This window comes from Siphateles boraxobius, unplaced genomic scaffold, assembly GCF_051911475.1.
Source record: "Siphateles boraxobius isolate OS27281-9 unplaced genomic scaffold, OSU_SipBor_1 2, whole genome shotgun sequence".
Taxonomy (NCBI): domain Eukaryota; kingdom Metazoa; phylum Chordata; class Actinopteri; order Cypriniformes; family Leuciscidae; genus Siphateles; species Siphateles boraxobius.
The window spans coordinates 17,078,039-17,102,754 of NW_027508810.1; the positions used below are offsets into that span (position 1 = coordinate 17,078,039).

The 24,716-nt window shown below is 36.3% G+C and overlaps 3 protein-coding genes across 8 annotated transcripts in view; 2 read left to right on the forward strand and 1 right to left on the reverse strand.

The window, feature by feature from the left end:
- The first annotated feature begins 2,421 nt into the window (after positions 1 to 2,421).
- Positions 2,422 to 14,203, forward strand: tmtops3a (teleost multiple tissue opsin 3a). Its single transcript, XM_077235603.1, has 4 exons — positions 2,422 to 2,914; positions 8,681 to 9,009; positions 12,213 to 12,446; positions 13,828 to 14,203. The coding sequence occupies exons 1-4, from the start codon at positions 2,428 to 2,430 to the stop codon at positions 14,020 to 14,022; spliced, it is 1,245 nt and encodes a 414-aa protein (XP_077091718.1). The 5' UTR covers positions 2,422 to 2,427; the 3' UTR covers positions 14,023 to 14,203.
- Positions 14,204 to 17,950: 3,747 nt separating this feature from the next.
- Positions 17,951 to 20,749, forward strand: cd40lg (CD40 ligand). The gene is made up of 5 exons (XM_077236214.1): positions 17,951 to 18,189; positions 19,308 to 19,436; positions 19,574 to 19,595; positions 19,856 to 19,921; positions 20,072 to 20,749. Exons 1-5 carry the CDS (start codon positions 18,013 to 18,015, stop codon positions 20,452 to 20,454), a joined length of 777 nt encoding a protein of 258 aa, XP_077092329.1. The 5' UTR covers positions 17,951 to 18,012; the 3' UTR covers positions 20,455 to 20,749.
- arhgef6 (Rac/Cdc42 guanine nucleotide exchange factor (GEF) 6) overlaps positions 18,441 to 24,716 on the reverse strand; it is a 46,812-nt gene continuing 40,536 nt past the window's right edge. For 2 of the 6 annotated variants that reach the window (XM_077236212.1, XM_077236209.1), the window contains exons 21-22: positions 24,459 to 24,624; positions 18,441 to 19,354 (exon numbers count right to left, since the gene is read on the reverse strand). In XM_077236212.1, coding sequence (XP_077092327.1) covers positions 24,502 to 24,624 — 123 coding nt within the window. In that variant the 3' untranslated portion in view covers positions 18,441 to 19,354; positions 24,459 to 24,501. Of the gene's footprint in view, positions 19,355 to 21,630; positions 24,625 to 24,716 lie in introns of those variants that run through there. The other 4 variants (XM_077236211.1, XM_077236213.1, XM_077236210.1 and 1 more) reach the window with 3 other exon arrangements.

The following is a 24,716-nucleotide window of genomic DNA, read 5'->3' on the forward strand; positions in this document are numbered from 1 at the left end:
AATAGCAGGCAATATAATCAGGACTTCTCAGGAGCTCTGTGCCGGCGCGTGAAATGAGCTCGTCTCATAAATAAACCGAAACTCAGCGTAGCCTAAGCTACTTGCCTCAAAGATCTGAGAAATATATAGAAAGCTTGAAATGTGTATTTTAAAACAAAACTATTCAAAACGACAGAAAACAGACTACTCTCTGCTTATGTAATCCGCATGAAATGTGCATTTCTCTCTGGCGTGTTCACAACTGCGAAGATCGCGAGTCAGCATCGTCAACTTTATCTTTGCAGTCGACACTGACTGACAAAGAAAACACTTGTTTATTAATAAAAAAATGAAATGTCTCCTTGCTACATTTGACATATTCATAATCATTACTTTTGCCGGTTCTTTGTGACATTTTTCATGAATGCGTCACCACCGCTTAATAGTTAATATTGTTCTTTGGTGTTCAGTTTATATAGAATTTTCAAATGTTATTCAAATAAAAATATATCGCCTAGATTTTTTTCTCAACCTCTAGTTTTTCTAGTTTTTTTTCTAGTTTTTCAATAAGTAGAGTTCATAGTAGAATTTTATGTAGGCCTACAAATTAAGGAACAGATATTGGGTTCTGCCCAAAGTCAAGCAACATAAAAGTAACGTAAAAGTAACGGAAAAAGTTACTTACCAAAGGGGGTAACTAAGTAAAGTAACTGATTACTTTTTTAAGAAGTAACGAGTAACGAACATACACTACTTTTTAAAAGTAACTTCCCCAACACTGCTTGTGATTAAACAAAGGGCGCCAATGTGAGTGTGCACACCGACGCAAAAACGCCACACGTAAAAGGTAATTTTTTTTAAAAACGCCTCGGGTTCGTTTTTTGGGTTTGACGCGCCACATCAAAAACTATCCGACCAATGAGATTGGCGCTTTTGCTCACGTGTCTGGAGCTTCTGAAGTTACACTTTGGTGGACACACGGCCTAAAACACAACTTGGGGGCGCTCAAACACAAAACGGTCTTGCCGAGCACACATACGTAACGGCGAAGAAGATATACGCCAAGTAGCGTACTACACACTGCCGGGAAAAAGACGAGGAAGATGCAAGCCAAGATAAATGTAGAGCTGCTGGTTCCGTTGGTGTCGGAACATAAGGAACTGTATGACAAATGTGACAGTGACTACAAAAATATTGATAAAAGAGAACTCTTATGGAGTGGTATTGCAGACCAAATGGGCCTTGACGACGCAAAAGGCTCTTATCTTGCGAAACGAATGGCCATTTCAAAAATAAATAAAACAAGTTTAAGTTTTATAAGCACAAAAGCTCGCCTTGCTCTGTTCTGTGATGCAAGTTCGTGACTCTCCTGTTCGAACTCGTTCATCAAAATGAACAAATATTTTTTTGAATCATTTTGTTCATTCAACGAACGAAATGACTCGAAAAAAGATTTGTTAATTTTGAACGAGTCTTTTTTCGAGTCATTTTGTTCATTCAACGAACGAAATGACTCGAAAAAAGATGTTCATCAAAAATTTGTTCATCGTTCATCAAAACGAACTCGCAAAACACTCGTTCAAGCAGACAGTTGACGGGTTGAAAAGTTACTTATTGTTAGTAGAATGTCTAAGTAGACCATCGAAATAAAGTGTTACTAACATAAATTATCTAAACTACCAATACAATACTCGTATTTGTGATGTGTAAATCTATAATAAAGCAGCAAAAATGACTAACGCATAACCAGCTGACAAAATTGTGGGAACAGTGATTTGTAATATTTCTAAAACACTAACGTCCAATTTTCTTGGATTTTCTCTCTCTTTTTAAAAGGTTATACAAAGTCCTAATTTTATTACCACATGTTCGTTATTTTTACTCACAATATAACAGTTTTTGAACGTTTATTTGTAAGATTACAAGAAGGTTAACGTTAAGTAGGCCTAACATGATAGATGTTCCAAGAACGCTTTTCTTTCAACGTTATAAGAATGTCATGTAAATGTAACAACATAACAACGTTCAAAGAACGTTTCTCTCAACTTCATGAGAACGCATATCAAATAAACTATAAATAATGTTATAACAAAGTTCTATAAATGTTATTTAACAATGAACAAAACCTGAAAGATGTGGGAATGTTTACTGTTAAACATTTATTCTGTCTGGCTGTATATGGAAGCATGAGAGCAGCGTAGTTGCTATGGTTCCCCCCTAAGGCGAACTTGACTTCTTTTCATTATAGCTATAATTTGAGAGCGCTGGAAATACACGCTCAGACTATATCAATACTGAAACGATAGATAGCCTACACTTTGTTTTTTTCAGTTTCTTTTGACCCCCCCCCCCTCCCTCCCCCGGTCACCCTGAGATCATACAGCGCCTCACAGACAGTCAGACACACGGAGGTCAGCAGAGAAGCAGAGAAGCAGAGGTAGGGTGTTAATGGTGGGCTGCGTGTTAGTGAAGTGGAGAGATGAGAACAGTGAATCCATCCGTAAGGAAAGCCATAGTGTCAACACCATTTACCCGAGCATTGAGGCTGCTATGGTCGTCCACATCTGGAGTTTGAACATCAGCAACAAAGGCATTTCTGCGCTCTATCAAAGTGCAAATGTCAGTTCAGGAGACCCCCTAGAGCCCCACGACGACACCCCACCTGGCCTGAGCCGGACTGGCCACACGGTGACAGCCGTCTGCCTCGGAATCATTATGGGGTTTGGATGCCTGAACAACCTCTTTGTCCTGCTAATCTTTGCGAGCTTTCGCTCATTGCGGACACCTATAAACCTCATTCTGCTCAACATAAGTCTGAGTGACATACTGGTTTGTTTATTTGGGACTCCCTTCAGTTTCGCTTCCAGTCTCTATGGGAAATGGCTGTTGGGACAATCCGGCTGCAAATGGTACGCTTTCGCCAATTCGCTTTTTGGTAAGTTTTACTAAAGTTCATTCAACAGAAAAGTTATGTAACAGGTTCCCAGAGCAGTGGATACCTTACAGCACTCGCCACTCAGCCGAACTTTCTTTGTGGTGTTGCGCGTGCATTCATTTCTGGCGTAGCCTACACTGTCTAGGTTTGCTGATGAATACGTTTTTGTTAACACATCACAGACGGTGAGTAAATTTAATAACCTCATATTAATAGCGTCTTCAAGAGGTTATCTTAAATTATATGAATTAGACCTATATTGGCTTTTGAGCATTACAGAGAAAATTATAGGAAAGTGATTGAAAATTAAGACATCATACATTTATTTTAAGATGTGTAACTGGTTATAATTCTTTGGAAATAAATCATGTGGAGAGGACTTACTTTTATGACGGAAGTAGGCTATATTGACTTTTTCCAAATTTATTTAAGGATTTCCCAAACAGAAATGTAATATATGTCAATAGGCCTATAAATTACATGTCAGTGCCCATGTATGTCTGCTGCCGCAGCCTATATGAGAATATATGCAAAATTCATATATATAAAACACATAGACATATATGAAACATAGCTACTTCAATATAGCAAAAATGGCCGTTTTCATGTAAGTGCCATATATTTTCCCATATATGCACATAAATGTTAAATATATTTAAGACGCATATGTATATATGCATATATGTACTTATTTCAATGCCACAGTATCACATGTATCTTTACATACATTTATTAAATATGTGGGAAACAAATATGTATGTCACTTATTTATACTTAATGTTGTCCAAATGCGAGAAACCAATAGGCTACTATACTGTGTAATATATGCAGATATATATGGTATCATATATGGATGAACTCAAATATTTTATTCACATGTTTGGACACATAAATGTTCATATATGTTGCAGGCATATAATGTGTTCTCAGATAAGTCAAATATGTATAGATATATGTCATGCTATTTAAAATATAAGTAGGGCCTACAAATTTGGCCATATTTTTGTATGGGTTGATTAAATGTTTTCGTGTGTGTCTCCCCGCAGAATAAAAATGCATTCTTAAAATTGTTTCGGGTGCTTTCTCCGAGGAGGCAAGGTAGGCAGAGAAAATCCATATTATGTGGCGGGTGGAAACTTTTCGTTGGTAAAAGGGAAACTTCTTCTCGCCCTTGGGGAAGTAAAGCCCCTTTTTAACCTGTTCAGCGTCTTAAATTTTAATGAAAACACCAACTACGCCACCCAGGGAGTTTCACCCCGGGAAATAGAGTTAAACTAGCTCAACGAGTAACTCTCCAAATTTACAGGAAGCACACAAGTTCGGTTCATGCATGAAGCCAGAGACGCAGTTCCAGTAAAACAATAATTTTATTTAGATAATTAAAATGGACATCAAATATAGAGTAGGTTTCACACTAACACAAAAAAAGAAAAGAAAAAGGGAAAACGAGTGCTGAGGCCTTACCATTGGAGGAAGCCGGGTCAGAATGTGTGGGACCTCAGGGGTTAAGGATTCCCTAATCACACGTACACACCAAAGTAACCACACTCCAAATACATAATAACAAAAGGGAAACAGCACACAGGAGGAGACCCCACCACCAAGGACACCGACGCCACCACTTCTGGCACTCAGCACTAAAAGAAAACACATTCAGTTAATAAAGACAGAAATCACACAATATACCAAAACATCACTTAATCATAATCAAACAACAAACACCTTTCACACACATACACATATACATTCATAACGCCGCTAGGCCAGAAAAGGCCAAGCCGTCGGCTGTATCACAGTCACTGAAATACAGAATGACCAAACGCCCAATTGCGCGATGAATCCTGCGCTATAAAGTGCATCAAGGAGTCCCGAGGCCGGGATGAACTCCTCTAGCTCTTCCTCACGAACAGTCGGTCAGTAAACCGGAATCAGTTAAAACAGAGCAATCCGTAGAGACAGAACAGCAGCATAGCGGGAAATGAGAGACTCGTGCAGGAACCGGCGCCAGCAAGCGCTTCACAGTCCTAATGTACATAAACAAATCACATTTAGTAACGGTACATGATTAAATATACACACAATGCCGACTGGCTTACATACATACCCGTCAGGGAGCTGCGCATATATACTAATCGTGTCGTTTAGTACAGCTTCACGAAACCTACAATCAAACGGCCCATTACTTTATACTCAATCACGCAGATGTTTTAAAGAGAAAAACAGATTCAACCTACCAACAGCACCACGCAACCCGGTTCCGTTACAGGAAAGATCGGTTTGTGACAGGAGAAACACTGCAAAAGACATTGCACACTGTAATTCCCATTGCAACACTAACGAGGCCTCTAGGAAATGAGAAGTTAGCCACGCTCTACTACCTGTTTGATAACCGTAACTGCACCACGAACACGAGGACCCACCACGAAAATGTGCCTCTGATGGCAAAACCATAAAGTATCACACGAGCCACCCTCTGCCCATATAGCATGCAGTTCAGTCCTGATTGTCAGAGAGTATGACCTACACCTGCTGCAGTCAATCAACCCGTTACATTAGAAAGCTAAAACAACGCAAATATTACAAAATGGGACAATATGTTTCAATATTAAACGCTTGTTTTTCTGAAGTAACACTGTGAACAGTGACACCAGCAGGTGAATTTACAGAGTCGGCGTCTCTCGTGCCTCCACTGAGCCTTTGGCGTTTTGACAGTGGGTTTGATGGAGTTCATTGAGAATGAATGGGGGAAAGTCACGTGAGAGGAGGCAATGCCTCCATCGCGTATGATTGGATATTGGTTCATGCAATAAATCACTCCTCTTCTTTTCGTCGGTGCATTTGCTAAACAGTCTGAATGAACAAAATTATGGCTAATTAAAATAAGTAAACAACTCACCCACTTAGATTTCACCGCTTTATGTCATGTCAAAATCAAAGTTGAAATGGACTGAAAAAATGATGACTTTAGGGATTTTTTAGAGAGCAATCAGCTTAGTGAAATTAATGGTGCATGTTCGTCCGTGATCAGTTTTTACCGAGCTTGATAATTGACGAGTGGACTAAAGAACAGCTTATCATCATTAGCTACACAAATAAAATATATTGTTTAAATTGTTAAATTTTACCTTTTGTTATTATTTTAGAATAAATGTAAAAAAGCTTAATAAACTAACTTGATGAGAATAAGATTTTATACTTGTTTTAACGAATAGAACATTAATTGCATTATTTTTTATAATTAATATTATTTGCACGTTAAATGACATTAATGACCGTAGTGGGAGTGTTGTGTCTCTCTTTCTGTGATGTGTTGAGAAAATGAGGGAAGAGTGCAGAGCACTTTTGTGCAGAACCTGTGGACCTGCAAACACATTGAAGGAGAATGTCTGTGTAGCCTACATTTGATACATCATTCGCACCATTTTCACATTAATTTTTAATGAATGTGTTCCTTTGTTGACATCAAGCATATTCATTAAGGTTCAGTTTCTCTACCAAATATTTCTGACAACTGGACAATTAAAATAATTAATATAGGTTGTCATCAGGTTGTTCTAGCTCCATAATCTCGTGTCGCTTAACATCCTTCACTGTTTACAGGATGACACAAGTGAGTTGATACATAAGGGTATAATGTCATTATACCTTCGACTTATTCAACACGATCAGTCCCTTAACGGGAATCTTGAGTCTGTGGCTGCCACATTTTATTACATTATTCATATTTATTACACAGCTCTGTGGAATACTTGATTCTGATTGGTCAATCATGCCATCCAGCGGTATGTTATTCCCAGATAACAACCGCTGAAAACAGAAAAGTAATAATATCACAGTAATATATTACTCTTTGCTGTAACGCAGTAATATAATGCATTAATAATAACATTTTGGTAATATTATACTCGTTACAATCTCAGTAATGCACATCACAACAATGCAATTAATTGGTTGTAGAGAGCTTAGTAATTCAGGGAAGAATGAGGCGGGAACCAGTGAACGTTTCACTTTAATGAAACATAAACAAAATGAAAGTAAAAGCGGTAGCCCCTCACATACAACTGCCGCAGACACAAACAAAACATAACATAAAATAGTCCAGGCCTGGTCCTCTCTCATCCCTCACTTTCGTTCCCCGTTCTCATGGTCCTCTGACTTGTCCTGCTTGCCACAGGTGTGTTAGTTAAAAAACAAAAGGAATTTACCAACACAATGAGACTTTCCAGCACCAGAGAAGAAAATTGCAGGTAAATATGTTTATTTCCTGTTGCTGGAATTCAATGGTTGAGATGACTGCAGAGATGGATTCTACATTTGTGAGATGGACATACTCCAATTATTTTCAGTTTGTCAAAGAAAAGGACAAGAAAGTAATAGTGAAGTCAAGTGAAATCTATGTGCAACACAGAGGGAACTCTCTGTATCAAGAAATAGCACGAGTAACTTGAAGAAACATCTGGACCAGTGTCCAGCTAAGCTTAGGTCAGCTAAGTGAAAGAATGCGGTGGACGAGAGCGCCGGCAAGACAAAGCAACAGAAATTAAGTTTCTCTCGTGTTGCTATGCTGCTTGAACCCCGAAAAATGAAGAGATTTGTGTCCGGGGTTTGTGCTGTGAACCTGAATTTAAAAATAAATAAATAATTGAATAAAAAAAAAAGGTTGTGCATCTTGCCATGTCATTGGTCTATAGGTTGCATTGGGCTTTAGCTCTAGTGTGTTTGATATCTCTACCATAATTTACCAGAGTTTGATTGTTTGTCTACTTTTGTGATTCTGACAGTGATTGTTACTTATTGTATTGTGGCATGAGCCTTCCAAACAGTCATTATGCTATACCACATCGCCCTCCTGGATATATATCTAATGAGCAGCAATAAACTACATTGTAGCATTTTAGAATGCCTAGTCATATTCTGGAGTTATTTTGGTGAAAGTAACTCAAAAGTAGTGTAACGCATTACAATTCAGAGACATTAATATTGTAATGCAACTAACCGTATCCATACGTATCCGTATCCATACGTGAGTAACACGAGTGTGTCCTGCTGGCGACTAACAACAAACTCATGCTTGTATACTCTTGTGTACTGTATGGTCATTTTTTTCTGTGTGTCTTTGTTCCTTCGTCATCTTCGCTTTATTTTTTGCAAAGCATTATTTTGCTTCGCTTCTGCTATGATAAAAGATTAAAAAAAAACACTCTTACATTGCGTGTTTGTATTTTTGGGGGGGCGGAGCAATGAAGGGAGGGGTGTGTTTGTTTGGGGTGACTTCAAAAAAAGTTGTCTGTTTTATTATTTTAATATTATTTCAATTAGTTTTTAACCACTTTTGTTTATTCTGCATTGATTATTTTAGTTAATGAAAATGTTTTTAATAATTTTTTTCTAGTTTTAGTATACAACAATAGCAGTTTCATTAACACAGTACCCCAATGCTGCAGTTTATTTTGGTAGTCTGAAATGTTACAGAGTTTCTGATTGCTAGACTGACCCAGGAACAGAATACAAGATCACTGAGAGGATAAACTCTATAACAATTGTGCATTTTCCATTTAACCGCAAATTTCTCTCTGGGTTCTTCCTGGATGTTTACAGTAATTTGATTTGTCAAACTTGGGTTTTTGTCATTTTTCCCTTGTGTGACTGCAAGTTTTCAAAATTGCTGTATAATATCAACTTATTTTACAATAATAAAAAAAACATTTAAAACAGCACAAGTTAGCACTATTTCTTTTCCATATCGGCTTTCTTTATCTCAAACAGGAATTGTGTCTCTGATGTCTCTATCTATACTGTCATACGAGCGTTATGCCGCCCTGCTGCACCCCACCAAGGCAGACGTGTCTGACTTCCGGAGGGCCTGGCTTTGTGTGGCCGGATCCTGGCTCTATTCGCTGGTATGGACTCTCCCACCATTCCTGGGCTGGAGTAGCTATGGACCTGAAGGACCCGGGACTACATGCTCAGTGCAGTGGCACCTGCGCTCAACCAACAGCATGTCATACGTGATGTGCCTGTTCATTTTCTGTCTGCTTTTACCCCTGATGCTCATGATCTTCTGCTATGGCAAAATCCTGTTCATTATCAAAGGGGTGAGTGAGAGATGCTTTATGAGGAAACTCAATTTGACACTTTCTCCTCTGAATAGGTGTTATGTTATTATCTATTAAACCTACTACTGGAAACTGGAAAGTACTAGAAAGCAAACCTAAAACTGTGGCTTTCATTTTGATAATATATTGAGTTCATGATTTCTGGACAGTCTTTAGAAAGCAGAACAAAAATTGTAATGTCAAATTAAAGTAAAAAAAAGTTAAAAAATTATGTTATCTATTTGTTCCTTCTTTTATGTTATATTAGCACAGTTGTCATAATGATTCACAAATCAGTTGAGTGAATGTTGAATAATTCAATAAAGTCACATACTAGCATATTTGTCTTGGTATTCGCATACTTGAATACTACCCTTACTAATTTGACTATATCTTTCTATGGCAGAAATAGAAAGGCTGAAATCGCATAATCTCTGAGTAGGCACTTTGTGACTTAAAAAAGTATGTTCTATATAGTATAAATGTGTGTCTGAATCTAATCCAGACATAGCTACGACATTCGTCATGTTCTTGTGATGTAACCTACCATCATCAGTTAGATCCGTTCAATGCCATTCACAAATCCTCTCCTGTGGCCTCATGGGATTGTAAAGTGCGGTTGCAGACTTCAAAATCTCGCTGAAAGTAGTAGTTCCTGTATGGACAATAGCCAACTACTGTTGCTTTTATTGTGCCATATAAATAAAAGTTGATGGATTGAAGTAGTAGGTCATCCGGGTACTTTTCATCAACTGTTTTAGGGTGAATGTGAATTTGAACATAATAATTTTGACATATAGGCCTACTTATTTTCACCTATATATAGCATATTCGGATGCAGCCAAATGGTATGCTAGTCTTGCTTTTTAACCTAGTCTTGTTTATTTTTCTTGAATAAATCAATGATTTGAGACGGATTGATTGAATGAATGATTTAATGGCTCGTCAATTGCGCTACGGGCGCATCGATGTAACCCGTAGAAAGAGTCAAAAAAAGCAGTTGTACTCAGAAATCCGCATGTGTCATAGTCAGTGTCCAATTAACATTTCAACACAGACAAGCAACAGATGACAGATCCTGCTTTTGGATTGTTTATTTATCCATTTGATATTGTTTTGTTGAGCTAAACAATAAAAACAAAGCGCTTTGGGGCATCAGGTTAGCAGGGAGAAGCAGTCTTTAGGTTTTTATGACTCATATGGCAGATTTCATTAACACATCACAGTGTGAAGGAATATGTAATGAGCGTTTCCAGCAGATAGTAAGGCAGAGAGCCTCTAGACGCCGAGGCAATTCTATGAATCAATCACCATCGTAGGTATTTTTAGAACGCAGAGCCTGTTACTATTGGTGACGAGCTATTATGTAACAAAAAATTATTTCCTCCAGGATTTGCTCTGTTCAATAGCAGGCATCACGCTGTGTATCTAACAAATAGAGATCTTTATCCGTTGCACGTATGAGTGGGCCAGTCACTATAGCCCTCGGGCTTTTTATAGAAACACAAAGATGGAATTCTGATGGGATTCAAAATAGGAAATTACAAGAAGCACAGTGAAAATCAGAGGACATGTCTGAGACAGTAATTGCATTCCTAAAATAGTCACTCCAGACATGCGGTATGAAATTGATTTTCATTAGGCTACACTATTCGATGGAAAGTCTAATGAAAACGCATTCAGATACAATTGAGATTTTTTGACACTTGTATGCAATTGTTTGCTGAAACAAAGATACAGACAGAAGAGTTATTAAATTATGGTAATGGAAAGAATTGTACTGCAGTGGAAAAAGCAGTTTTGTTTATGTTGCTTCAAATTAACATTTTTGTCAATGTCATATTGATCCTACAAAATTGCTGAAGGACACTTCCAGAGGCAATGGGATTACACAAGTGAGAAAACACTTAGCCAAGCTGGAGCTGTCAATACAATCACAATCATCTCATTTAGGACAAATGGAGCATGTAAAAGGTGTGAATGAAGACATGAGCCGGTGAAGGGAGCTCAGCTCCACTGGATCAGCTCTCATTTGCCGCTACTGCTGATTGGAAGTTCCTATTCTGTGCCCCGACCAGCAGGAGATCTTTATACAGAGAGATTATTTCATGATGGGAAGGGGATAGGGAAGGCTAACAGACCCCAGAGGACAGAAGTCACGACACTCAGATGCATGAAGGAGCCATCTGCCAGTCTTCCTCTGATTTACGAACAGCTTGCATGCACACATAGCAAGCTAATTCATTCTAAATACGTTCACTTCACATCATGAACTGTTTGGTGTAGGATAGCCCATATTCTCTGCAGAAAGATAGAAGCTTTGAGTTTGATTTAGATGGTTAAAAAGGCCTATTTTCTGCATCAAAATTTTACTTTTTAACTTTTAAATAGAAGTAGATATGTGACCCTGGATGACAAAACCAGCCTTTGGGTTCATTTTTTTGAAATTGAGATTTATACATCACATGCAAGCTGGATAAATAAGCGTTCCATTGATGTATGGTTTGTTTGGATAGGACAATATTTGGCCGAGATACAACTATTTGAAAATCTGGAATCTGAGGGTGCAGAAAAATCGAAACATTGTGAAAATCTCCTTTGAAGTTGTACATTTATGTTCGTGATTGTGCTGCATTCACTCACAAAAATAAATGTTTTATACATTTACGGTAGGAAATTTACAAAATATCTTCATGGAACATGATCTTAATATCCTAATGAATTTTGGCATAAAAGAAAAAATTAATAATTTTGACCCATACAATGAATTGTTGGCTATTATACCCGTGCTACTTAAGACTGGTTTTGTGATCCAGGGTCACAATTATAAGAGATTAGATGTTGCATTTATGCACTAATCAAGAAACACATGCTTTAAAGTCCCAATGAAATCACAACGAGCAATTCATATTCTTAATATTTATTACAAATGATTTGTGTCCACATCTGTTTTTTTTTTTAATTAATGTGCCCTCGTAATCTTTAATCTAAATAACTTCCCTTCCCTCTCTGATGACGTGTTCACTGACTAGCGTCAGGGCAGGACAACCTGTCACTCATATGACATCACAGCAATAATAAACATCAATCCAATCAATTCCCAAATGGACAAAATCAAGCCATTTCACTCGGATATATGTCACAGTAGGGAAGAAAAGACTATTGCAACTTCTATAACTTTAAGTGTTTCTTTTTTGGCTCAGGTAACTAAAATCAACCTGCTGACCGCACAGAGGAGAGAGAACCACATTCTTCTAATGGTTGTCACCATGGTATCCTGCTATCTGCTGTGCTGGATGCCTTATGGGGTGGTAGCCCTGCTAGCTGCGTTCGGCAGGAGGGGACTGATCACTCCCGTAATAAGTGTGGTGCCCTCAGTCCTGGCCAAGAGCAGCGCTGTGGTCAACCCGGTAATCTATGTGCTTTTCAACAACCAGGTGAGTCCACAGAGGGATTGCATCAAAGCCAATTGAAGGCAAGCCTGCAACCTTGGCCGAAAAAGTGCAGGCTAACGCTGCGGTATGCAGGGAAGGAGACAAGAGGCTGTTTTTTTAATGGATGTCAGTGGAGGATAGGCTTCACTTTGCTGAATAAACCACTTTTGTGAGGAAATAGCTTATCGTTTAATGCCCATTGGCTAATCTTCAACATGTTTGCTCTTTTGGATTGATCTATGTTTAGAGTGAATTTTGAGTGAACTGAAAGAATGTTGTTTTATAAGAGAAGTAATGGACGTTTGCATTACAGGTATGATTCAATTTACAGCACTTCTCATTCATTTTTATGGTATCCGCAAACAGTGATCGACTTTCGCAGAAGTATGAACTAAATTCAATGACGTCAAGGCTGTAATGTGATTGGTTATCAAGGCACACATGATCCAAGTAAGCCGTTACGCTTTTTACAACGGTAGAACCACGGACCCTCGTATCTCCCAATAATAATACCATCTCTGATTGCTTTCTGAATTATTAGTAGGGTGTCAAATAATATCAGTGGACACACTTTAATGAGTTTACACACTTTAATCATTTTTTTCATACTAAGTATACTACAAATCTATTAACATATTTACTGACATATCGCTGGAGACTTACTGATATAAATATAATTAAACTTTATTTGGAGTACTGCTTTATTGCATAATGCACATTTCTTAATATTAAGCCTTAAAATGTGTCAAAACTATAAGTAAGGACAGTATGATCTTTGGGAAGAAGATGGAAAAGAAGATATTTAGAAGAATATGGGTAACTAAACAGCTGATGGGCGCCATTGACTTCCAATCCATAGTATGGAGAAAATAAATACTATGGAACTCATGGGGTCCATCAACTGTTTAGTTACTGACATTCTTCAAAATATGTTCCTTTGTGTTCAGCCGAAGAAAGAAATTCATAGAGGGTTGGAACAACTTGAGGGCGAGTAAATGATCAGAATTTTCATTTTTGGGTGAACTATCCCTTTAATAATGCATTACAATGCATTACATAATTAATAGTCATAATTTAAGTGTCAGCATTAATATTTAGGTATTTAAAAATATATATTTGTTTATTTTAGAGTATTCTCATAAATTGTACCTTTAAGGCCTGGGTAAATTTCATATTCTGTGCTCCACTCCATGCAGTGCACAGTTGTGCACACTATCCGTGAGCCAGAGCAAAACTTTACTTTCAGCTTTAGAGGTACAACAGCTTGTCACGGGGGCAGTATATGCTTAAAATGACAACTTTGTACCTTATCTACCCCCAAAAGGTGCATATTAGTGAAATGAAAGGCATACTAATGACTCTGTCTCATTCATTTCCCTTTCAGTTCTACAGGTGTTTCTTAGCATTTCTGAAGTGTCAAGGTGAACCATCTATTCACGGTCAGAACCCTCAGCACAGCAGCAAAGAAGATCCTCATGCTCTCAGGCCCTGTGATGGGCCCTCATTGCATGGCAACATCAAGGGCCTCCAGAATAAAGAGCAGCACACTCTGTCCTTAGTGGTTCACTACACACCCTGACACTCTCAAAGACTTCTCATGCTCTGTACAGCTCAGCGTTTATAGTGTGCCGGGATGGAAAACTGATAGTGTGATGATTGTGATGTTAGTTTAGGACCAGTTTCAGAATCCTAGGACCAAACCAGGTTCACATTTATTTATTTGTGTGCTTGTTTTTTTTCAATGAGCTCCATGCATTGAAAGTGCTCTATGCTTGAAATTAATGTCAGTTTATAGAACATCATATATATATATATATATATATATATATATATATATATATATATATATATATATATATATATATATATATATATATATATATATATGTAAATACACTGATTGCACACAAATGCTGTTTATAAAAGGAACTTTTGAAAGAAGACAATACATTGCTGACAGTGCAATGCAACAGCAGCTTGTTTAAGTGTCAGTGCTGTATGTAGTGTAGTGACACTTGTTGCCAACAGTAGGAGCCACTGCCCATGTCATACCAGAGTCTTTTCCCATGAACACTCATGGTTATTCACATAGAACTGGAAAGTTCATTCGTATCCATGTGCTGCTTTTTCCTTTAATACAGAAATGATTGATCTTTGTTTGTGGCATGTTATTTAAGGTCTTGATAGTTCATGTGTATGTAGCACAATATTTTTAAGATGGTGTTGTATCTGTACATTTCCTCTGCTTCACTGATATCTCCATTATCATATCAAGTAATCTACTTTCATTACGTTTCATAAAACTGTATAAAATGTATATAATTGTGAGTCGTCATGTTAAAACGCAGTTATAACGATCATCTATGCACATTTTTTAGAAAATGTGAAAATTTGAATATGTGCCATTTGCATAGTAAGTTCCATAAGCCCACAGTCTCTCTCCTTTCAATCAACACACACAGAACATCCACTGAGTCATATGTGCTTCACAAAGTAATTCTTCCTATCCCTGGAAAAAGATGAAGTGAGAAATATATGTGTTGAATTCTTTCTCCATGGAATGATTTTGAGCTTTTGATGTGTTTTTGCATATTACTGTAGCTACACTAATGCTCACTGTATCATGAGCGTTAATACCAATGCAACACTGTCCAAAATTGTTTTGGTTTATGCTGTTCACTTTATTCAAACAATTAATTTTGATGTAGCACCGTTGTATCAGGTTTCTTGTTCAAACATGATTGGTTAATGTTAAATTGGTTCTCCTTGACTTAACTTAAAGTTTTCATTTTGAAAGAACATGTTGCAATCAAGTAGCTTGATTAAAAAAGGGCAAATTAATTTTGTTCAGTTTAGTTAAAGAAAACAAATCAATCTAACAAATTATTTGTTCATCCAGGTTACTTTATCCATTTGAGTTGAGGTTACATGAATGATTTTATTTGTGTTAAAGTAGCATTAGAAACTAGGGACAGGATTTCAACTTTCCATCATGCTCAAATTTACACAGGGCTGGATAGGGAGAGAAAATGTTGAAATAAAGTGTTGTTATTTTATGCATTTTGTTTGAGCAAGATGAGAAAATGGAGCGACTCGTTAATGTTTAATGTTTTATTCATCATGTGTTTTGGTTGAGGACTTGCTAACATGCATTCTAGTTGCTTTAATAAAAAAAGCAAGAATTGTGGGAATCTTATTGATGTAAACAGTATCATCTTTGAGCTGTTAAAAAAAGTTGTAATAAAGTATATATATATATATATATATATATATATATATATATATATATATATATATTGAATAGTGTCTCAATTGAATAGTTGATTCAATTAAGTTATTTGGATATGTCTAAGTTTAGTTGAGTTTACTCTATTGAGTTCCCACATTAAGTATTTGAGTAGAGATAACTTGTTTCCATTGTGTTTCCACTTTCCATGATAGAATCAAGTTCAATGAAAAAGTTAAAATAGTAAATAGTTTCACAGTAATCAAATATATGCTCCTTAATTATTTTTCCAGACCTATAAAGTAAAAAACACAACAACATCATGATTATAGTTGCACTACTGCAAAACTTGTAAATTCAACTAATTTCTTAGTGAGTTGAATTTACTGTATCATACAGCCTTGATTTTTAGGGGACATCGAAAGGTAGTTCTAGCTTTAAACGAAAAAAGTTTTATAATGCCTTGTGTGGCTTTTGTTTGTGATACAATAAGTGATTAGTGCCAATATCATTCATAGTGTATGACCTCACATTACTCACGAGAACATCATATTCAAAGCACTGAAATGTGGAAAGGATCATGCACTTCTACCCACATCTATTCACACTATATGCAGGAAACGCATTGTATATGTTTCTGTTAATAAAGGTCAAATAACTGATTACTGGGCCCAGATGTATCCTTTCATGTCTTTTTGTGGGTGAAGATCATTTCCTAATTTATAAACCACACGTTTAAAATGATACTGATGACTTTGGAAAATGTGAGTCCTGGCAGAGGGACTGAAGAATAGTCAGTGGGAGTGGAACTGAGGTTAGATTCTGCAGTTAATTTGAAACCTGTTTTTTTTCTGCTTTGCAGTTAAGCAATACTTCATAATCAGCTGTTTCTGTTGTAGACAGTCCACACCAATATTTAAATGATAAAAGCTGTTTTGTTGTGATGTAAACGATGGCTTATGAGAAACACGAAACATGGTGGCATCGAAGACCCAACAATTAAAAAAGAAAATGTTTAACAGAAACTCTCACAGATACTGTATCTATAAATGCTCTCTCATTTACAGGCAATGCACTTTATTTAAACAGAAGTCAAGGATGATCAAATGGAGTTATGAGAATATGCAGCAGAGACCACCACTTAGTGGTTAAAATTAGGTCAGAAGTATGGCTTCTAAAAGCAAAAACAAAGAACATATCTTTCGTGTATTTTCGAGGATCTTTTATAGATGTGGTAAACTTGAATTGTATCGACCTTGATTGTCAATGAACGAAACAAGGGCTCACAAATAACAGGTTTCATACAGGATTTTTCTCCTGTGTTTGTATTCACAGTTGTGCAGACTCTGCATCTGTTCTTCAGTGTGGTCAGATATTTTTTTTTTAAAAGGTGTTATCATGTAGATATACAACATGTGACTTTATTTCCTGTGGTTTGGACAAACAGAAAGGCTAGGTCCCCAAAATAACATTGCAGTTGACTTTTAAAGACGAGAAGTATCTGATACTTTCAAATGTTAGTGGATCATGTTCATGTGCTGCACTACACCTACACTCTTAAAAAAAAAGAGGAGCAGAGCTTTTTTCCCCCTCAGATATGCCATAGAAGAACCAATTTTAGTTTCCCAAAGAACCTTTCAGTGAACAGTTCTTAAAAGAAAGATTTTTTAAAAATAATCTAAAGGACCTTTCTCCAGTATAAATAACCTTTTGTGCAGTTGAAAGGTTCCATGGATTTTACAGGTTCTTCATGGAACCATCAATGCCAGTCGATTAAACATTTTTTTTAAGAGTGTATGTTACCCTGCTACACTTAAGAAGACCTGGCTTCATACATGCACTAAAAATACCTCTGTTGGTTAAAATCAGTCAGTTAAAAGTAAATGCAAACTGGTTCAGAAAGGTGAAGCTAGTTCGTAGAAAAACTCTCATATCATTTGTTTACAAGATGTCACTTGGTTTTATATTTGTATATTTTGCAATGGCATTCGTACATTGTGTTTTAAGTAAATTTAAGTAGTTTTAATATAAATTCATTTAAAACCACTTCTTTAGAAATATATATTGACAAATATCTGTTAGGCCAAAGACAGAATGTTGAACCTGCAAAAACAATGATCTATGAGCAAAAAAAATCTGTGGCCTCATGGAATCCATGCCTTGCTTATTTACGCCAAATTGCGTACGAACATACCCCGTTAGTCTCAGCCCATTTGAAATGGTGACAACTATCAGGAAGTCGCATTCAAATGTGTTCAATTGCATTCAGAGCAGCTCTTCAGAACTGCATGGGTGCCACTGGAGTACACGTCTCTTCTCTTGTCAACTCGTCCTCTCTTCATCATGATAAACACCTTTCACAGTAGCTTCAATCCCCCACCGGTGCCTCCACGGGCAAGGTACAGCAAACCCCAGCCAGCGGGAAATACAGCTTTGGTCAAGATTTTGTCATTGATGCTACTGATGTTAATGATGCTGACCTTAGGAGGCTTTTTCTACCTGTTCAAGAAACTCAACCTGGTATGAGCTGCTCTTTTTTCTGTGACTCTTTGCTTTCACATTTGTATTTATTCCCAGATAAAATGGTAGGAAGAAACTAATTAAATGTTGTGAAATGTAAGGTCAAGTTCATGCGATATTTTATATATATATATATATATATATATATATATATATATATATATATATATACACACATACATACATATATATATAACGTGACCTTTCATTTCAAAACATTTAATTCGATATATACATATTCACAGAAGAGATTTATTACTTCAAATTTAGGGATTTATTTTAGAGACAATTAACAATTGTCTCTGCATCAAGTTTACAAATGCATTTTGAAATTTTGGCTCATTAATTCAAAAGAAAAATGGATAAGAAATTTTTCAGAATGGTACTAAACAAATTTACAAAAATATAATATGAAGCCTGTAATGATGTGCTAATTATTTACGACCATGAGAGAAACACGGAGGTGAAATCTTGATTATTTTCCTCTCAGAATAAACAGAAACAGACTGAAAAGACTAAAAGGCCTGTACTCACTAAAAGGCCTGTACTCAATGGATAAGGCTATTTCCTGGGTTGTGTGGTTTTATGCATCAAAGAAACAAATGCAACAAAAACCAGCATTTCGGTGTCAAGAGGAAGCTATTATGCAATCTCATTCAATGAGTTATATGCTAAAGGAGTGACTCAATGACAATTCACATGATTATTACCATATACGCATCAGCAATTATTAAACAACAACAGAATTAAATTGATTAAAAACGCCAAGTACGAAAGTAAAGATATATTGCTTTCAATCGCCAATAATTGATGTTTATCTAACTGCTTGTGCCATAAATTATAATTTGTGCTGAGCAAAAATACATTTGATAATGATCTGATCTGATAATAGCAGATCATTTAGACAATTTAACATAGCTGACGTCTAATTCCTTTATAAAGAACAGAAATTCAGTTAACATTCTCAACCCCCTGAAAATCATTGTCTTATTCACACAGTGGTTTTAATGTGCTTTATAACACTGTGATAAGATGTTGCTTTTTGGTGCTGTTCATATTTACCAAAAGTTGTTTTAAGCATTAAGGGAAACAAATGGTTTGTCGTTTTCCTTCATCAGCTGCAGCTCAATGGGAGTTATCATGAAGACCAGGTGAGACTAAATGACTGTGTGAAAAACAAATTGGGAGAAGACTCAGTGGCAGAATGTAGAGAACTGATAGAAAATTATAAAGATATCATAGAAAGGGTGTACTTTTATGTCATATGTTTTAAGATCTACATGTAAATCATTGAGCTTAAAAGTAATAACATGATACTATTGTTTAGAACTAAAGTATCATTACTTTGTATGTATCAATAATATACTTTTTATTCATCCCAAAGGATTCACAAGCAAATACAAAAGGTAGGTAGCATTATAAACAGCATCTATAAAATACAAAATTTTTTTTTAAATAGCCTCATTTTGTTTCTGTTGCTATTTGGGTTAGCATGGTTTTCTGTATGTTGGTGCCTGCACCAAAAAACAAAAAATAAAACTCTTTTTCACTACACAAAAAGGTTTGCTTCTAATATTTAGCAAGCAGTTTGGTGTCATTCTAATTTTGATATGCTATTTTTATATAATTCTTGAGACCTTACTGTTGTTGTGTAATTATTCTGCAGTGTCTAGATTAACTGCAGGGTCGAATGGACCGGTGGCACACATGGTTCTTATAACCGAACATCAAGGTGAATATAAGAACACACATTACCCTTTCAGTCTATTGTACAATATATTCAAGACTCATTTAGTTGCTATTAAACCAAAACATGAAATAAGGGTTTAAGACAAGCGAATGTGTGATGATAATGGAATTTTACTTGTTTTAACACCAACAGATACGAGTTCACAGTTAAGGGGGTCAAACAACCTTGTTTGGGATGTAGAACATTCAATTTTACAGGAGGTACAGCTCAGCAGCAAAAGGGACATGTTGATCATTCAAAAACCTGGAATCTATTTCATCTATTCCCAAGTCACCTTCTCCAAACAGTCTAAAAGTGCATTAAAGCAAGCCATAAGGATCACCAGAGACAAGAAAGAGGACAAGGAGCTACTCAAGGCTTTTTGCAGCTTGAACGACAGCAAATCAAATTTGTGCACAGCCTCCCTGGCGGGGGTGTTCCAACTACAGAAAGACCAACAGCTCTATGTTACAGTAACAAACACATCCTTGGTGAACAGGGACTCCTGCAGCTTTGGATTATTCAAATTACGGTAAAGAACACTCTGGAACTGAACCGGTCAAGATGGAGATGGAGATGGATGATACGAGACGGGGAATTGACTGGATCAATGCACTATATTGAAATGGATAATTATAGAGATGTACGTGACATCAGAAAGATTTCAGCTCCAGGGTGCAGCTCTTCTCATTGACATCAAACCACAATCCAAGTTCAGGACATACAAGGAAATCACATAAATCTTTCTGAATATGGGAACATCCTGGAATTTCCTTTCAGTATTGTTCATTTCAAATAGAATTCAGTAAGAATACCCTGAATGTTTTCAAACCACTAGTGGCAGTGTTTGTTTGAAATTATTTATTGCTTGTATAGTTTCGCTTTTTACCATTTGCTCTTCTTTTTTATTACAATAATAATAATAATAAACAATATATTTATTTACGTACACTTGTCGAAATTATACTTGATGTTCAAATCTTACCGTAAGTATTTATTTTAAATTTAGCTAAACTTTTTTTGAAAAATCTGTTCCTGCTGACACTACATATTCTAAAAAATATTTGTAGTGAACAATTTTATACCTTTTTTCTTTCTCTCTCTCTCTCTATATATATATATATATATATATATATATATATGTTTCATTGAAATTACATGTTTTGACTCTGAATAACAAGAAAGCCACAAACTCCACTACCACACAATTCTCCCAGTAACCCCAGCTAAGAGTTTGAATATTATCATCAATGTTTCCAATAGGTCATGAGCTGTGCAAGTGTTTCCTAATAAAGCGGGCATCTATGTCTACAGGTTGAGAGAAGCTCTATTCTCAGAGTTTGGAAACTAATGTGTAGGAAGAGGTTGAAGAGAAGGGAGTGCACTAAAACCCACTAATTCTGTTTTTACCTTCAATTTGATAACAACCATGAGCTGACTTCTGCTGTGCCTATTTTACAGCATTCCCCCCTCCTCCATGGAAAGTGTGAGTTTTAGGTGACAAACGTGTGCTCATTTCAGAGCCACGCTGAAGCCTCTGCTTACAGGAAGTTGTCAGCCTACTACACTCACTCTAGCTTGTACATTTACCCTGTCCCTCCCTATAGCCAAAAAATCCTCTACATCACACATACGACACATGTAGTCTTCCACATTTCACAAGGTGGAATTTCCTCATGTTTAAAAAAAGATTTTAAAAAACATCAAATATATAGCTTATTAACATGATGTTATTTTTATTAAAACAATTCCTTATTGAAATGATGAAAACATTAAAAACACAAGCACTAGAAAAAATATTATAGATGTATAAGCACTTATATTGCATAGATCAGCTCCGCAAAAAAATAAAACTTGTGTTCTGCAGACATGGGCACTTTTAAGAGAGGAAACTGACGTGGACAACATTCTTTAAACCCTCATGTACGATCTCCTGAAAGTGCTATTCATTGTTTTTCCTGACACATTCATGACATTACAAGGACGAAGTGAAGTTCCTTTCATTGATATCAGTAGCCACCAGTAGCAAATAGCAAGTTTCCACACGGTACTATGCATACTCGCATAACCCACTGACCAATCTGTTCCACATAATACACACATTAAAATTACATTTAGCACTGCAGATGTCTTAACTTTAGACACATATTTTAAAACTTCAGGAGTTTCCATAACAACAACAACAATACAATCAGGGTTAACACTTCAAAATAATATTTAAGGCTATGTGTAACACATGGCATGCAAGGTTAATTGCTGAAAACAAACACGCACACAAACATGAAACAGATTTACACAGTACCACAGTAACAGAATTATATTTGTGCACCTCAGAGCACATCTTATTGCCTAATTGGAAGAATATATTATACAGAATACTCCTTCCAAGAGAAAAACTGGCTATTGAATGAATGCACAGCAATTATAACCAGTCGCATATTGCATTGAATTGCCACAGCAATGTTCCAGAGGTGACAGTGGGTTTAAAAAGAAAAAAACTCCCCAACCAAGTTTTGCTCATCTTTACAGCATTCTGTATGCACTTCTCCACTGATTAAGATAGAGATCTTCCCTCCAATCCAAAGCGATAGAAAGCATTAGTCACGATTATGATCGGCAAAGATTCATTGAAAGGTTTAGCACTCCAGACAGGGTCATTTGTGGAAGCGGTCTTGTGATTACTCTTTCATTCGATGTTCAACTTGCTACAGTTAATCTGGCTTAAGTTCAGGGAAAAAAAAGCTGTACCATGAATGCCACACATGACTGTGGCAGAGTAGGAATGAGTAAGAAATGTATTGTACTGCACCTCCAGTGCATTTGCTGACAGGAAGAGGTTTGCTGGGTGGGGGGACGGGGACAATCCATTAAAATTGGGTTCCAACCACATTTGTTTCTCATTTAAGTATGAGCCTCCAAGATATGATAAGCGAGGAACAAATATCAGTGCTTAAAGTACCATATGTTTCTGCGTACACTCAGTTTTCGAGTCCTAGAAGGGCTCATAGTATCAAATCCACAAACATACAGGATTTTTTTGGTTTAAGATGTATATGAAATAGTTTTAAGCCTCTGAAAAAGGAGATTGAAATTTCTAGTAACACTTTACAAAAAGGTCTCATTAGTTAACATTAGTTATTGCGATAACATTAAATATAGACATTAAATGAAGCACAATACATTTGTTACAGTATTTGTCAATCTTTTTTAACCTTAATAAAAATACAACTGTTTATTGTTTGTTCATGTTAGTTCACAGTGCATTAACTAATGATGACAGATTCAACATTTGATTGTATTAATATATTAGTAAATGTTGAAATGAACATTAACTAAGATTAATAAATGCTGTAGAAATATTTTTCATTCTTAGTCCATGTTAACAAATGAAACCTTATTGTAAAGTTTAACCAAATGTCCTACTGTATTTTTTATCATTAAAAAAGTTGATATGGTTCTTTTTGCCATAGTATCTATGATATATACATATTTATACTGTATACAAGTATATATGATATACATACATTATATGATCTATTGTATTAGTATAGTATTATAAACTTGACTATTTCTGACAATTATATCCCTGATAGCTTTACACTAGTGATGATTATCAGAAGCATGATTATGCATTATATAATATATATATATATCATTATATAATATATAATGGCTGTTTTAGAAATACTGTGCGCCCATGATGATGTGAGTGACTGTCTGGGGAACACGTTTGAATGGGAATACACTGAATCTTAACCTACAGTCCAATGACATATTACAGTAATTTAATTCAAAACCATCAAACTAAAAGGAAAAAACAAACTCATTTCGAGATGGCAAGTAGGGCATCTCATGTCAATCAGGTGAAACCACAAATCTCCATCTTGTTCATTTGTGATCTAAAAGTTACCTCAAGCAACAAACATTTTCACATTATAAAAGCAGAAATAGGGCTGAAAAGAGCAATACTTGTGGATACGATGGAGTACTGTAATGTTCAACCACAAATATCTTCTCCAGCACCATTAACACAATATATTCACTTGTGCAATAGTCGGAATGCCGTTTAATGGGCTGAATGTCATTGGATTTCTCTTGTCAATGACCAGTAACAGTCAAAGTGAGGCAGATATTTGTTCAGTTAAAAAAAAAGAGATTCCACCATCTTTTCTGTGATGTTTCTTCTTGGAGTGAATGAACCGGAAGGGGAAAAAATTGAACAGTTGAGGACTGGAATCCGACAGTTATCTGAAGTTTCACAATCACCTAATATTTCCAAAATAAGCAGTTCACTTGTCACTTTCTAGAACAATTGCCGTTTTGTTCATTTCACAAAAGCGTGACGCAAACCACCCAGTGATATTCTTCCATATGGCGAGAAAAAGAGTGGATATTCTCATCGGACCTTGTCCTTTTGATGAAAAATGGCTAAAAATCCCCAACATGGTGACTTTCCAAAAGCAATGTTCAGTGTGTAATGTGATGGAAAAACACATAAAAACACATTTGTGAGGACAAAAACAGACAGAGAAACACATACATGCGCATGGCAAGGGGAAACAGGCAAGAATCCAGAGTGTTCTTCAGTGACCTCCTTCCTCCCAGGAACAGTCATTCTTTTGCTTGGCCAACTTCTTGACTACACGCTCCAGCTCCTTACGGGACTTCTGTTCCTCTTCCAGACACTGCTTCATCCATTTATTCTCCTACATTCACAAATACATGGCATGAGAATATTACGGCATAACATCAGTTATAGTTCAGGCCAAAAAAAAGATTACAATAACCTAAAATCTTA